Source organism: Leptidea sinapis, chromosome 46, assembly GCF_905404315.1.
Source record: "Leptidea sinapis chromosome 46, ilLepSina1.1, whole genome shotgun sequence".
Classification (NCBI taxonomy): Eukaryota; Metazoa; Arthropoda; class Insecta; order Lepidoptera; family Pieridae; genus Leptidea; species Leptidea sinapis.
In genome coordinates, this window is record NC_066310.1 from 2,925,294 (window position 1) to 2,941,949 (window position 16,656).

The following is a 16,656-nucleotide window of genomic DNA, read 5'->3' on the forward strand; positions in this document are numbered from 1 at the left end:
TCCTGTACAAAGGAGCCTCCCACTTGTTGAGTGTGGTGCGAATTTGGAAGAAGGCATCAGGGTCCAGAACAAGCCGATCACTGTCTTCCCAACGTCAAGCTTGAGTCCACCATCTGAGAACCCTAACTAGGATGTCGACGATACAAGCAACTCTAAAACAGAGTAGCAGATACTCCACACAGAAGATATATCTGAAGATAGCAGTGAATGTGTTAGCTTGATACTTCTTAAACACTAACCGAATTTCAAATCCGGGGTATATAGAATATGGCGGTATCTCCGACCTGACAATGTGGAAAGACACGTATTTTTAAGAGAAAACACACACGAATTACACACGCTCATGCTTCAGAACACAATGATGCCATCAAAAACATAACTTGTAGAAAAAACCAAGTCTCGCAGCTCAGTTATTCTACCGTAAAAGTCGTGAGATCCATGTAATACCAAGTCAGTTAATTTATTCAGTCCCTACTCAATGGTCCTTCTGTATTGCGAAATTATGTAATAAGCTTACCTTACAACGCGATAGCGACAATATCAATATTAAAAATCAGCCATTCGCGTTAAAACACAGTGTTTTTTTTTTTAAATTACAACACAATGTATCTCACAAGAAATACATATTATATTAAACTGCATTATTTAGTGTCCATTATTCCGGGGGTTTGGTTTTGCAAGACTTGGTGCGGATAACGCGAAATACAGAAACCAAAACTTCAAGCGAAGCGGTGATGATGAGGTGTGACGTCATCATGTATCACTCAACATGGCCGATGGTCTGTAATCTTTACTTTTAATTTATTGAATATATTTTCAATCTCAATATCACTAGCAAGAGCACCCTTCAAACCGGAATGCTTGACGGCAGGAAAAGGCACCGCTGTGGTGCAACCAACGGGCTCCTGGCAAAGAAGCCTGTGGTTCCAAATTATAGTCTCCAAGTCTTTGGTCTATTGTACCAAACATTAGGAACAAACATAAACTTGTTATGCCTACTACTCGGTTGGATTGAGTTAGTAAGTCTTTTGTTGGGCGATGTATATGCTTCTACAATATGATCCCAGAAAATGTACAAAACAAATGTATTACGAACTTTAAAAGAATTGTTAAAAAACGTGTGTGCGGGAAAGGTTACTATAGCATAAATGATTTTCTTAATGACACCACTGACTGGGATTGAAGCGAACACCCTCAGGCTCTTTAATTATAAATGTTTATTGTACGATATCACATTGTAATCCATATTTTTATATTAAAAAAAGTTTCTTGCGACCATTCTTCTCAAAGACTGCTGACTGAAGGAGATATGAGAAGAATGGCTGGTAGTTTTTGACGTTCAATAAGTGATTTTGAATCCTATTTTGAATAAAAATATTTGTATTTGAATTGTGACATGGATCGCAAGAGTTAGTTTATAAATTACATACTTGCCGAATCTATGGGCGATAGCGGCATCGTCGGTGCTGCCAGCTCACGACATTCTGAACCCAGCTCGACGCGGGGAGACAAATCAATACCTGCCAACATGTTGGTACAGTTTATCACTTCGTTATAATAATAATTGTAGAAAGTCCTCTGTTATTGTTTACGATCAGAACACCTTTTATGGAATAGGATAATAAACGAGCGTACGGGTCACCTGGTGTTAAGTGATCACTGCCACGTTCTCTTGCAACACCAGAGGAATTACAAGAGCGTTGCCGGCCTTTAAGGAAGGTGTACGCGCTTTTTTTGAAGGTACCCATGTCGTATCGTCCCGGAAACACCGCACAAGTAGTTCATTCCACAGCGTTGTAGTACGTGGAAGAAAGCTCCTTGAAAACCGCACTGTAGAGGACCGCCACACATCCAGATGGTGAGGATGATATCCTAACTTGTGGCGTGTCGTGCGAATGTGGAACACCTATTTTGTTTTTTTAACTGGGCTAGGGTATCGGGTGGTATGAAATGTAATTATTTGAGTCCATTATCCATTCACGCTATCTGTACGAATCTCGCCTATACATAACATAGCTACGCAGAACGTACGCTTGCAACGCTCCGGATATTGAGGGACTTGTGCATCTGGTAGTGAAGGTGTATGCAATGAGGCTTTTTTCATCGTGAATTTCTTTATTATGCATTGCATGAGTAGCGACAACAGTAGGTATGTGCTGCAACATACAATCACATACAAAATAGAAACACCAGTGGGAGGTTCCATTGCACAGGATGCCGGCTAGATTATGGGTACCACAGCGGCGCCTATTTGTGCCGTGTAGCCGTAAAGTGTAAACATTACTATTTTCGGTCTGAAGGGCGCCGTAGCTAGTGAAATTACTGGGCAAATGCGACGTAATATCTTATGACTCAAGGTGACGAGCGCAATAATTGTAGTGCCACTCATAGTTTTTGGGCATTTCAAGAATCCTGAGTGGCACTGCATTGTAACGGGTAGCGCGTATCAGTTACCATCAGCTGAACGTGCTGCTCGTCTCATCCCTTATTTCATAAAAAAAAGGCACAACGTTCGTCACCGGTCGAGTTTCACCCGTCATGTATCAACGTGTTTTAAGTTTTCAAATTCATAATAATATGTTTATTTGACACTTTGTAAGATCGACAACGCTCTTGTGTTTGCTCTGTTATTAAGATAGCGGTGATTACATAAGTACCATGAGGTGGCAACTTATGCTCTTCAGTTTCAACCTAAGCTATGGTGTCACGTCAAGCGCCCGTAGACGCCACCCGCTCAGATGTTTTGGCGCCAAACCCAGCGCGGTTACATGAGATGCTATAGCCACTTGTGTTTACATTAGCTGAGGTATCATTATGCGGTTTATGATAGATTCGTGCTGTGTTATCGCAGCTCTTTCAGAGTTGTATAAGAAATTGTGTCTATTTTGCTAAACGCTTCAAAATAAAAATATTTGCAATTGAATTTTTTGTATAATTTTTACTATAGTGGACAAGTTATAACATGATCTTATGATTTTAATCAAAAAAATAATTTTTTTTCTTAAAAAAAAAATCACAAAATAATATTCCCGTTGTACCTATTCTAAACAAAAATAAAATTTTATTTAGATGCTATAGCCACTTGTGTTTACATTAGCCGAGGTATCATTAAGCGGTTCATGTTACGGGTTACTAGATAAACAAGCTTGGTTATTGTAAACAATAAACGTGATTTATGATAGATTCGTGCTGTGATCGCTCTTTCAGAGTTGTATAAGAAATTGTGTCTATTTTGCTAAACGCGTCAAAATAAAAATACAGGGTGTCCCGTAATCAGTGGACCAACGGGATACCCGTGATAGGGGTGGTCATCATCTCTCGAAAACACCAAATTTTACTGTTCTAGGGCCAGTAGTTCAAAAGATATGATTTTTTAAGCATTATTTTGAAAATTCTACCCTTATCAACACAAAAGTTGAAAAAAAATATTTTTTATTTTTATTTTGCCCTGTTTCTTAACTTAAGGTGGCTGAGGAAACATGTGTCTTCACAATTAAATCCATTTTTGTGAATAAATATTGCCAAATTAAAAATTAAAAACCAAAACATGCGCAAATATCAAATAACTAAATTTGCAACGTGATGTTTGAAGCAAGCTAGTGCAAAAAAAATGTATGACAGCCTTGCGGACCATTATTTAAAAAACATCTGCAGTTCATACTGATTCCAAAAAGGTATAACAATATTACATTTTACAAAAAAAATAACTTAATAACCAATTTTAGACTCCAATTGCGAGAAACATTTAAGCGCTATCTATTCTGAGAATTATTTTGTTATCGAGAGAGAGATAACACAATATGCTATCTCTTTCTCGCTCAGGTACCTTTTTCGTTTACGGGGTCCTATTGGCCGACGCCTATGATCCCCACACCCTAATTTTTCAAATTATTCTTAGTTTCATCAGAGACTTGCTCATAGCTCGTAGCTGCACACGTGTTTTTTACTTCGCTACCATTACGACTCTTTTTTTTGGTGACTGACGCTTGAATTGGACCTTGTTTGTCTTTGTGATTTGGATACTGTTTGCCCGGATTTTATAAAATGCCTAATACCTATACTCCTCGTGAATATGCTGAGATGTATTTTATTTACGGTCTGTGTAATGCAAACGCTCGGCAAGCAGCCCGTACGTATCGTGAGCGCTATCCTAATCGCGACCGCTATCCGGATCATCGAATTTTTCTCCGTGTAAATAACGCGTATTTAGAAGGCAGAATTCCCGGAGCTGCAAACAACGTGGGAAGACCTAGAAGAGTCGATGAACTTCAAATACTGGCCGAAGTGACAGAAGAACCTTCTACGAGTGTTCGTCGTATTTCAAGACGTACTGGTATAGCAAAAACAACAGTACATCGCATTTTAAAAAGAAACAGTTTATACCCTTATCATATTCAACGAGTGCAGGCACTATTACCTGCTGATTATCAACGGAGGATAGATTTTTGTGCAGAGATGCTTCGCCGATGCCGACAAGATCCACTATTTTTCAATTCAATATTATGGAGCGATGAATCGTGTTTTAAAAGAGTTGGAGTGTTTAACATTCATAATTTACATGAATGGGCTGTTGTGAATCCACGTATTGTACGAGAAGATAGATTCCAGCACCAGTTTGGAGTCAATTTGTGGGCTGGAATCTTAGATGGTAAACTTATTGGTCCATTTGAGCTCCCACCGAGGCTTAATGGTGCTCGGTACTTGCAATTTTTAAGAAATGACTTAAGTAATTTATTAGCAAATGTACCACAGGAGGTATGTGAGAGGATGTGGTTACAGCATGATGGCGCACCCGCTCATTATTGCAGACAAGTGAGGGAATATTTAAACGAGTCTTACCCAAGTAGGTGGATTGGACGAGGAGGTACAATCCCATGGCCAGCTCGATCACCTGATCTTAATCCATTGGATTATTTTTTATGGGGATATTTTAAAGAATCCGTATATGAAACCGTTAACGATAACGAAAGACAGCTAAGACAAAAACTGAATGTGGTGAGTGAAAAAGTCAAAAATAATGAAAGGGCGTTAAAAAGTTTAAAAAGAAATTTTATAAGAAGATGCCGGCTATGCCTTAGAGTAAGACGAAGACATTTCGAACATTTATTATAAGAAATAAATAAAAAAATTCTAACTATTTACTTTTGTTTTATTGTAAATTCCGCCAAGAAATTGCTATCTAATGTTGATTTAAAATAATTATTGTCTTTTATTGTTTCACAATAATGATTAATTATACCTTTTTGGAATCAGTATGAACTGCAGATGTTTTTTAAATAATGGTCCGCAAGGCTGTCATACATTTTTTTTGCACTAGCTTGCTTCAAACATCACGTTGCAAATTTAGTTATTTGATATTTGCGCATGTTTTGGTTTTTAATTTTTAATTTGGCAATATTTATTCACAAAAATGGATTTAATTGTGAAGACACATGTTTCCTCAGCCACCTTAAGTTAAGAAACAGGGCAAAATAAAAATAAAAAATATTTTTTTTCAACTTTTGTGTTGATAAGGGTAGAATTTTCAAAATAATGCTTAAAAAATCATATCTTTTGAACTACTGGCCCTAGAACAGTAAAATTTGGTGTTTTCGATAGATGATGACCACCCCTATCACGGGTATCCCGTTGGTCCACTGATTACGGGACACCCTGTATATGCAATTGAATTTTTTGTCTTATTTTTACTATAGTGGACACGTTATAATATGATCTTATGATTTAAAAAAAAAAATTATTTTTCTTAGAAAAATTTCACAAAATAATGTTCCCGTTGTATGCTAAACAAAAATGAAAATTTATTGAAGTAGGCGTTACTTTGCGGAAATCCATAATAAACCAAATTTCTTGAGTTTTCTTTAGTGTTAATTTCGCCAATATTTGTCTTTAAACAATTCGACACGTGTTTAGCCTCTACACGAGGCATCATCAGGAGATGTTGACTCGCCAAACTCTGACACGAGACATTGCTTAAAGACAAACATTGGCGGAATTCACACTAAAGAAAATTTAAAACATTTGGATAAACAAAAATGGCCGCCGCCAGCTAAATTCAAATAAATACGAATATATTTTTCTTCAAAAGCGTTGCGCTTTGTTTTATGGCTTTTACTTCCGATAAAAAATTCTCTCTGGTGTTTTTGTCTACGGATAAGCAGATATTGGTAGTTTTTTGACAGCTGTCACAGGAGCACATATTTATATATATACAGGTTTATACAATTAAATTGACAGAAATAAATAAAATAATACCTTTAATATGTGACTGTGATAACGTTGTTGGTCCTTGGTACACGCCGTTCACGGGGTTTACTGTGTTCTGTTGACAACATTACATAATGTTAACATTTTGTGAAAACATTTCAAGGGTGTGTCGGTGATTTAAAGTAATAATTTGTTTAATATTTTTACTGGTTACAAACATAATAAAAGGTTTCCACATGAGACGCAAAAGCAATCCATTTTAAGTCAAGTTAAAAAGAGCGCATAACAGAATACCTACTGGTAAAGTTTCTTGCACCGTTTCTTCCCTTTAAGAGTGTCGTTTGTTTCCGAAGCGGCTTTTAATTATTTTCAATCAGAAAATTTGTTTATAATAAAGTACCACCACACAAAACAGACACTTAAACTTTTTAAATAGTACAATTCATTACACAAAAATAAATTAAGTGGTTCTATGACACATAGCATATTAATATCAGCAAAGAAGAAAAAACAATTCTATATATTGCTGCGCCAGCAAACGTTGCATTGCCAAATAAAGTAACAAAAAAAATACATAAAATTTATTGTATTCAATTGCTATCTTACAACCCTATTGCGGATCTGTGGATGGAACAGAATAATATAAAAATCGCGATACAAAAATAGTTGTTGATCGTAGAAGGGCGAAAATTTGAAGTTGTATGTATTTTTTAATGTTGAATCATAATAAAAGAACAATAAAAAATATATAAAAAAATAAATTAAATATATTTAGAGGTCACCCTTATTATTTAGGGGTATGAAAAATAGATGTTAGCCGATTCTCAGACCTACCCGAGATGCACACAATATTTCATACAAATCGGTTCAGCCGTTTCGGAGGAGTTAGGTAACAAACACCTTCAGATGATAGATGCCTCACATGTTCATGAATTAAAAATATAATGTTATAAAAAAATCTATGCCAGGTGTGGTTTTGGAACCTTATTAAAAGTTTCACTTTGAAAAAGACAATTACAACGCAGTGCCGCTCAGCATACTAGAAATATCCAAAATTGTGCAAAGCTGATGTAATAAGGAGTAACATAGCTTTTTAGAAAAATTTTAGAAAAAATAAAAGAGTTCAAAAAAAATGTAATGTTGCAATGTCCAAGAAACGGCCTAACTCTAAAAATAATTAATACAATATGGCAAAACAACGTTTGTCGGGTCAGCCAGCCTGTTCTAAATGTAACTACGGCACCTGTTAAACCGAAACACAAGTAGTGCATACACACTTGTGTAGCGGCGAACGGTTTTAAAGTGTTACAAATATTAAAACCATAAGGCCCTCTTTCACCACATTCAAGTAAACTATCTAAAGTAACTGAGTAAAGTCAATAGTAACATAGCATGCGAATTTCACGACCTTAAAGTAACACTAATCTTAAGATTAACTGTCCCGTAACTAACTTGCCACATCTTCTGCCAATTAGCACGGTTACTTGACAGTTACATGATATTATGTGCCTACTGTTATTATCATTTGTTGTTTTGTGCATCTTTTCACAGGTAGTAGCATAAAAATAAAATATTAGATATGGATTTATTCGATTTGATTGACCATCAATTGATCGAGTTAGATTATTCTACCATGGAACAAATACCAAGTATGCGTATATTTAAATTCCAAGATATCACCATATTTCTACTTAATAATAACAAAATATCCCTCTCGTGTAAAGTATGCACTTCTCTCTCTTTTAATTTTATCAACACACAAATAACCACTAAATGACAAAAACTGTATTATACTATTTCCAGATGCTTACTAGTTTCAAAAGCAAACAAACATCCAGATGTTTGCGTTCAAACGCTCAACATTCAACAAAATCATAAATGACAATCTGCAATGACGTTTGAAAAGTGATATTTCACCTAAAAATTGAACGAATATGACGTGTGATAGATTCATTCCTCACTAAACCAATCAGTAGTAACTCAACACATAATAATTTTCGCTTGTGAAATTGGCAAAAGATACTCATAACATGTAGCTTCCAATTAACGTTAATTGAGAAGTTACTTATCACAGCTTTACTTGGACATGGTGAACGAGGCCCTAAGTCTACTTTACTTTAATTCCATAGACAATGTTGGTTCTCTCTAATCTGCCTCCTTACAACTTAACCTCATCGTTGTTCAGTAAGCTGTCAATCGGTTACTAATAACGTGTTTAACACAAATTCAAATATTTTCATTCAAAATAGGATGTGACATCACTTATTGAATGTCAAAAAACTACCACCCATTCCAAAACGAATGCCTCAGACGAAGCAAACGCTCATCAAGCCAGTCGAGCTACAACAGTCGCATGGAATGGTTGCCTTCTAATACCATATTCGTACATTAAGTGAAGTAATATAAGGAGTTAATGTAAATTCTAATAAACCGCTTATTGTAAGACGACGTTTTACTGGCTCGACCTTAAAAAAAGATAATCTGTGTTTTATAATGAGATTCTTACCGTGTCTCTTACCTTAGCTATTTGAAGTAGTACTATGGAATGCTTAATGTTATCCAACATGGCCTGCGAAACAAAACAAATACTATTAATTATTACACAACGTGATACTGATAATAATATTTTTTTTTTATGGAATAGGAGGACAAACGAGCGTACGGGTCACCTGGTGTTAAGTGATCACCGCCGCCCACATTCTCTTGCAACACCAGAGGAATCACAAGAGCGTTGCCGGCCTTTAAGGAAGGTGTACGCGCTTTTTTTGAAGGTACCCATGTCGTATCGTCCCGGAAACACCGCACAAGGAAGCTCATTCCACAGCTTTGTAGTACGAGGGAGAAAGCTTCTTGAAAACCGCACTGTGGAGGACCGCCACACATCCAGATGGTGGGGATGATTTCCTAACTTTTGGCGTGTCGTGCGATGGTGAAATTCGGCGGCAGGAATCAGGTTAAACAGCTCTTCGGAACACGGTGATAAATGCGGTAGAAGACACACAATGAAGCGACGTCTCTACGCAACGCCAAGTGATCCAGCCGTTCACAGAGCACTGAGTCCCCGACAATTCGAGCTGCTCTACGTTGCACGCGGTCAAATGGATCGAGCAGATACTGGGGTGCACCAGACCAGAGATGACAGCAATACTCCATGTGTGGCCGGACCTGGGCTTTGTAGAGCGCTAGAATGTGGGCCGGCTTGAAGTATTGCCGTGCTCTATTGATGACGCCCAGCTTCTTCGAAGCCAATTTGGCTTTGCCCTCCAGATGGCCACGGAATTGGCAATCGCTCGAGATTTCGAGACCCAGTATTCCGATACTAGACGCGGCTTTAAGAGAAGTATTCTCGAAGAGCGGTGATACGACAAATGGGGTTTTTTTAGTGGTAAACGCGCAAACTTGAGTCTTCTGGGGGTTAAATTGGACAAGGTTCAATTTACCCCATTCCGCGACCTTCTCGAGAGAGGACTCGATACAAGACACAAGTTTCTCCCGGCACTGGTCGACGATTTCCCGAGAGAGACCTGCATGGCCCGTGTATACGGCATCACCAGTGCTGTCATCTGCATAGCAATGCATGTTGGAGGTGTCCAACATATCATTGATATGCAGAAGAAACAGCGTAGGAGATAGCACACAGCCTTGGGGCACTCCAGCATTCACGGGCTTCGGGTTCGAGCAATATCCGACAACGACCTGTATGCTACGCCCAGTGAGGAAGCTGGAGGTCCACTTGTACAAGCTCTCGGGAAGCCCAAATGATGGAAGTTTTGAGAGGAGCGCCTTGTGCCATACACGATCAAAGGCCTTCGCTATATCCAGGCTAACTGCCAGGCCTTCCCCCTTGCTTTCAATAGCCACCGCCCATCTATGTGTTAGGTATACCAAAAGATCACCTGCCGACCGTCCATGGCGAAAGCCGTACTGTCGGTCGTTGATCAACTGGTGACCCTCTAGGTATACTAAAAGCTGGTGGCTAATTATGCTCTCCATGATTTTGGAGAGCAGGGAGGTGATAGCAATAAGCCTGTAGTTCGCCGGATCCGAACTGTCTCCTTTTTTTTTGGATCGGATGGACAAGGGCTGACTTCCATGAGTCAGGGACTACGCCTTTGGAATAAGAGTGCCGGAATAAACGCGTTAGCACCGGCGTCAACTCAGGGGCACACGTTCTAAGCACGATTGGAGAAATGCCATCCGGCCCGCTCGACTTCCTGACGTCCAACGAAAACAGAGCTCGCCTAACAGTTTTCTGTCTGAACTGTACTTTTTACGCCCCGGGGAAAGTACAGGGCACAATACTTATTATATTAGCAACAAAAATATAATAATAGCATTCTACATCAACCCACGCAATTAATAAAGTCATTTATGTTATAGTAACCTTACCACATAAAGGTCTATTCGTTTTCTATTATTCGTATGTTGTGAGCCTTCTTGAGTGTAAGTTCCGCCAAGATTCGTCTACAGTCAATAAGACACGTGTTTCGCCTCTACACGAGGCATCCTCAGGAGGTGTTGACTCGCCAAATTCTGGCGAAACACGCGTCAAATTAATTGAAGACGCATCTTAGCGGTATTTACACTCAAGGCGCACAACAATTGAATAATTATGGATTTCCGCAAAATAACGCCAAATTCAATAAATTAACATAAAGATATTAATACAATTCTTTTTAATTCCGTAAGTAAGTAAGTTTTTGAACATATTCTGGGATGATGTTGTAAAATCATATGGCCCACATCAGACTAACTAACTCAAGTGGTAGATATAACAAGTTTATGTTAATTCTTAGTGTCAACATTACGATTATCACACATTGATATCAAAATGAATTCTCGGGGAAATAATTCGTTATACGGGCTGCCTGGTAGAACATACTAAGAATATACTAGCGTGTAGAGGACGCTAGTATATTCTTAGTCTATGGTGAATACAGGCTATGCGCCTAATTCACTGACCTGTGTAAATACCACTGGACAGGCTGTTCCATATGTTTGACAGCAAATTTTTTGTGCCTATTTGAAGCGCCACTCGCGAGCGTCCAGAGAACTAATTTTGACGTATAATACAAATGTACCTTCAGAAAAAGCGCGTACACCTTACTTAAAGGCCGGCAACGCTCCTGTGATTCCTCTGGTGTTGCAAGAGATTGTGAGCGGCGGTGATCACTTAACAACAGGTGACCCGTACGCTCGTTTCTCCTCCTATTCCATAAAAAAAAATGGCTGCGACGGAACGTACAATACTGAACCATTTTTTGCATTTTGTATTCATTTTATTCGTTTTCCGTGTTATTTATACTTCAAGAATCAACATAATAAAGTAAACAATATGTTATGTTTTTAAAGTGATAACCCTCACTTCTAGTATAAATACACAAATAAAATTTGAAAATCAAAATTTTATGAACGATTCGGGACTCGAACCCACGACCTCCAGCGTTGCGTGCCGGTGCTCTAACTAACTGAGTATCCCGCATCGTTCAAAAAATTTTATTTTTCAAATTTTAATAAAGTACAATTTTTTTTTGTAAATATTTTCCCACAATCAATCGATGTTTGCTGAGGTTGTCATCACTAGTTTTAGTACCGCAGACTCTCGCTACATGGCCAACAGCGCCAAAATGGCGAATATCAAACAGGAACAAAAGCACTTTGACAGCCGCCAGTCCAGTGGTATATAGTAGAGGTCAGTGGCCTAATTTCATGTTGGACAATTCCTGTCAGTGGGTCATTTATTATCAATTATTATTTTTAAAGCACCACCCCGCTATATTGTGTGAGTACATCTGAGTATCTCCTGCGAATATAACTTACGTTGGAGTGGTCCAGTATAACTTGTCCTTTGTTTCTCTCGTGCGGATCTTGCAGCTCTGTCACTCTCGTGTTAACTTTCTGTAAGGAAATAGACCATTATGTATTAAAATCTAATGTGAAGTATCCAAATAACTTGTATGATAGGATCGCAATAGGTTAGCATTCATATACCTAATGTTATCACATAAAACACACACACAAACGCAAGCGCACGCACGCACCTATACGAACATACACTCACGCATGTAAATTGGATGATCGACCTTCGATCGCCCGCAGTGGAAAGGGGGGGGGGGTGATTAAGGGTAAGAAACGGTTTATCTCAATTTCCGGCAAAACTGCAAGTCCTATGGAAATAGGTCAAGCACGTAATAATGTTTTTTTGGTATATCGAATTCCTATGGGAAACCTATACATATCTGCGGAGGTATTCAATGGTTGTGTGTGAAATTGACAAACCCGCGCTGGGATTACAAGGGCTTGGAATGGCCATCCTGGAGTAGTCTACAGCCTAAACACCAAATGAAACATAGTGACAAAGTCGCTATTTCACGTTGGTGTAGGAAGTTTTGTGTACTATGACGTCACTAAGATGGCGGCCTGTGCGATTCTCATGACGGCTGAACAACAAGTTGGACCTCGGATTGCCCGTCCTGGAGTATTCTCCGGATAGCCCAGAGACATCCAACATAGTGGCTAAGTCGCTAATTCACGTCGTAAAATGACGTCACTTAGATGACGGGTGAGACAAGTGGACTCACGTTGACGAGCTCGATCATGATCTGCAGGTAGGCGTCGGCCTCGGAGATGCGTCGCTCCAGGTCTCCGTGGCGGGGCGCGGGCACGCAGCGGGACCAACGCTCCCGCCGCCCATGCCGGGATATCGTGTCCTCCAGCGCGCGAACCCAGCGCTCGCGCTCTGAACCGTCCCTGGCCTGCAACCCACACTCTTTACTCATCATACAGCAAATTACTGGGCAAATGAAACATGACAACTTATGTCTCAACTCTCAAGGTGACGACCGCAGTTATAGTGCCGCTCAGAAATTTTGGGTTTTTCAATAATCCTGAGCGGCACTGCATTGTAATGGGCAGGTCGTAACAATTACCATCAGCTGAACGTCCAGCTCGTCTCGTCCTTTATTTTAATAAAAGAAAAAAAAATCTTCACAATGTTTCGTATTTTCATAGTCACACTGACAAAATATGTTTTTTATCTGGCTACCATGGTTTATCATAAACAGTAAATATAAAATAAATAAAATAAAAAATGTTGCCCACAGTAACTATTGTATGCGCACGAAGTCGCGGGTAAAAACTAGTATTCAATAAAGGCCGCTACACACGTGGCAGTATTTTCATAAGTGGACGAGACGGGACTGGAAGATTTGAAAATATCGTTTCAGTCACTCCGCTCGTTCGGTAGATAGACGATGATTGTTCACAACATTAGCACGGTAAATGCGAGTCATCGACACATGCATTTATTAACACCACATTTTCAGTTACGTCTCCGTCCCGTTCATGTCCCGTCCGAGGTATTATCACATTACGTATGCAGCGAACTTTAATCGAAAGTAACTTTTTGTGCCAAAACTGATGTAGCGGGCGCGGAGAGGCATCTCCATACATTAGTATTCATGGTTCGTGTACAATATCGTTGTCTTGTAAAAACATGGACATGCGAGAGGAGAAAGGTATGAATCATGTTGAATATTTAAGTTTTTGGGTCATGTTTTTGTACTATACAATTAGTTATGCATATATCCACCTATAGATGGTCGAGACCATGATCTTCGTACTCTTATAAATATGTGCAACCTTTATTGCAGTCTTATAACTTTTTCCTGCTTAGAGAAGCCATTTACAAGTGGGAGGCTCTTTTGCACAGGATGCCGGCTAGATTATGGGTACCACACCGGCACCCATTTCAGCAGTAATTTATAAACATTACTGTATTTCGGTCAGAAGGGCGCCGTAGCTAGTGCAATTACTGGGCAAAACTTAACATCATGTCTCTAGGTGAAGAGCGAAATTGTAAAGCCACTCAGAATTATTGGGTTTTTCTAGCAAACTGAGCGGCCCCGCATTGTAATGGGCAGGACGTATCTATTACCAGCAATTCCACATCCTGCTCGTCTCGTAACTTATTTTTATATAAAAAAAAGCACTCCGGGTCCGGCCCCCGCCGGGTCAGTCTTCGAACAAAACCCGGCGTTTCGGCTTTTTGTAAAAAGCCTCATAATAGTACGGGAACTTGTAACTCGTCGCCATATGCGCCTATTTTGCGTGCGAGTTTGGTAGAGGCTACTACGACCAGCCAAGCTCTTCCTGGAAGTCTCCCAGTTTTTATCGTTGCCGAAGACCATCCAAAGAACGCCTGGTTAGCTCAGGCACTACACCCTGCATTCTAGCAGAAATGGGCTGCAGTTTCTTCTGCCCCTAATCTGCCTCTGCACATGGGCGACCCTGATATAATTATGGTTAACTTCTGTTTTAGAGAAATCAAACGGGTAAGTGGTTTACGGACTTTCAAGTTATACCACTCGACTGGCTGTTCCATATACTTGACAGCAAACTTTTTGTGCCTATTTGAAGGGCCAGTCGCGAGCGTCTAGGCTATAATAAAGCTAATGGCTGCGAAGGAACGTATAATACTCTGAAGTATTTTTGTATTTTGAATAATTTTCGTTGGTTTTACGAGTTATTAATACTTCAAGAATCAATGTAATAAAGTACCCACACATTTTTTTTGTAAATAGTTTCCCACCATCTATGGATGTTTGCTGAGATTGTCATCACTAGTTTTAGTACCGTAGACTCTCGCTACATGGCCAACATCGCTATAACTGTTTGTTTCCGAGTCATGGATGTATTTATGTATGTTTATGTGTATTTATGTATGTTTATGTGTATGTATATATGTATTTATGTATGTTTAAGTAAGTATATTGTATTAAATATATCATTGTCTTGTAACCCATAACACAGGCTATATGCTTAATTTGGGGCAAGATAATTTGTTTAAAGGTGTGTCAATATTATTATATTATTATTATTATAGTAGACGTCAGTGTCCGCAATACATCAGGCGGCAAATCTCAACATCAAAGACTTACTTGGAAATGGAAGGTTTTGTGGTCAACGGTGATGGTAAAGGTGGAGTCGTCCTCATCATCGATGCCGATCACCGCTGCCCTCAGCCGCACGCAGCCACGCCTCACGCCGCGCGTCATCTTCTCCTTTGACTGAAACCAGAGACAAAATATTTAAACAATTTATTATGTTAAATAAATCCCAGAAGTGATAAACCTCACTTCTGGGATTAATACACAAATAAAATTATATGAACGATGCTGGTCTCGAGCCCACGGCCTCCCGCGTTCCGTGCGAGTGCTCCCCCAACTGAGCTAACCGTTCGAGTGACGTATCACCATAAAATCTTGTATGATTTGTTCAACTCTCAGGTTATGGCTTCATCTACAGGATCTACTTTACGGTTGATAACCTGCTCAACCCCAATGTTTGCATATTAGGAAATTGACTGAGATGTCGCTCTTGTAAATCTAAACAATATGTTATGGTTTTTTTTTATTTAGCCAATAGATTATCACTGTCTTACTAATTCTCTATTGTTATCTGTACCCACATACGCGGCAGAACTGTTTGAGAAAAAAACAGTTATAAATAACACAGCATCTTTAGGTCAACGCAAGAGCGGAACTGAAGACAAACTCTAGTATTAAATTTTGCTTACTGGCTGTTTGGTTCGGTGGGTCTTGGTGTACCTTATGACAATAATCTATTTTTTTTATGGAATAAGGAGGACACATGATCGTACGGGTCACCTGGTGTTAAGTGAGCACCGCCGCCCACATTTTCTTGCAACACCAGAGGAATCACAGGGGCGTTGCCGGGTTTTAAGGAAGGTGTACACGCTTTTTTTGGAGGAACCCATGTTGTAACATCTCGGAAACACCGTACAAGGTAGTTAATTCCTCATTCATCTATACTAATATATAAATCTGTAGGCTTTGTCTGTATGTTTGATACAATTTCAAATTATGTGATAAATATTTGTTTTATGACAGACCAATTATGTTATTGATGATTTCTATTGTATTGGAATATTTTTCAAGTATACAATAGTAGTCTCGAAAAAATCTATGTTATGCTTTTTATTTTATTTCTTACGGAAAACAAAACAGTTCCCACGATACATTCTTAATAGGAACGTGCAGTACTAAATTAAATTATTATAAAAACTAACAACAATATTAACTGATTTATTTTATGCCTCTGCTTGCGGCCATATTTCTGGCTTATCGTAAATATTAAACTTTATTTTTGTATTAAAATTAAAAAACAGTTAACTATAAATTATTTACAATGATCCAATTGTTAAGAGTTTTATTTTGTGTTAATTCCGCCAATATTTGTCTTTAAACAACACACACGACACGTAATTCGCCTCTAGACGAGGCACGAGACTCGGCTTGAGTCTCGTGCCAGAGTTGGGCGAGACAACATGTCCTGAGGGTATTTTTTGAAAAGGATAGGTAATTAAAAAAATTGGTGTTTTACACTGGTCCAATTATTGTTTCAAAATATATCTAAGACTGGCAGACGTGT

The 16,656-nt window shown here is 38.9% G+C and overlaps 1 protein-coding gene across 3 annotated transcripts in view; it reads right to left on the reverse strand.

Moving 5' to 3' along the window:
• The window catches only part of LOC126977932 (oxysterol-binding protein-related protein 9), an 87,983-nt gene that overhangs the window by 52,015 nt on the left and 19,312 nt on the right, over positions 1–16,656 (reverse strand). For 2 of the 3 annotated variants that reach the window (XR_007732454.1, XM_050826625.1), the window contains exons 2-7: positions 15,144–15,272; positions 12,786–12,959; positions 12,025–12,102; positions 8,723–8,773; positions 6,253–6,319; positions 1,431–1,520 (exon numbers count right to left, since the gene is read on the reverse strand). Coding sequence is in view for 2 of the 3 variants with exons in the window: in XM_050826625.1 (XP_050682582.1) it covers positions 1,431–1,520; positions 6,253–6,319; positions 8,723–8,773; positions 12,025–12,102; positions 12,786–12,959; positions 15,144–15,272 (589 nt within the window). In the remaining variant the exon portion in view is untranslated. The remainder of the gene's footprint in view (positions 1–1,430; positions 1,521–6,252; positions 6,320–8,722; positions 8,774–12,024; positions 12,103–12,785; positions 12,960–15,143; positions 15,273–16,656) is intronic. The other variant, XM_050826626.1, reaches the window with a different exon arrangement.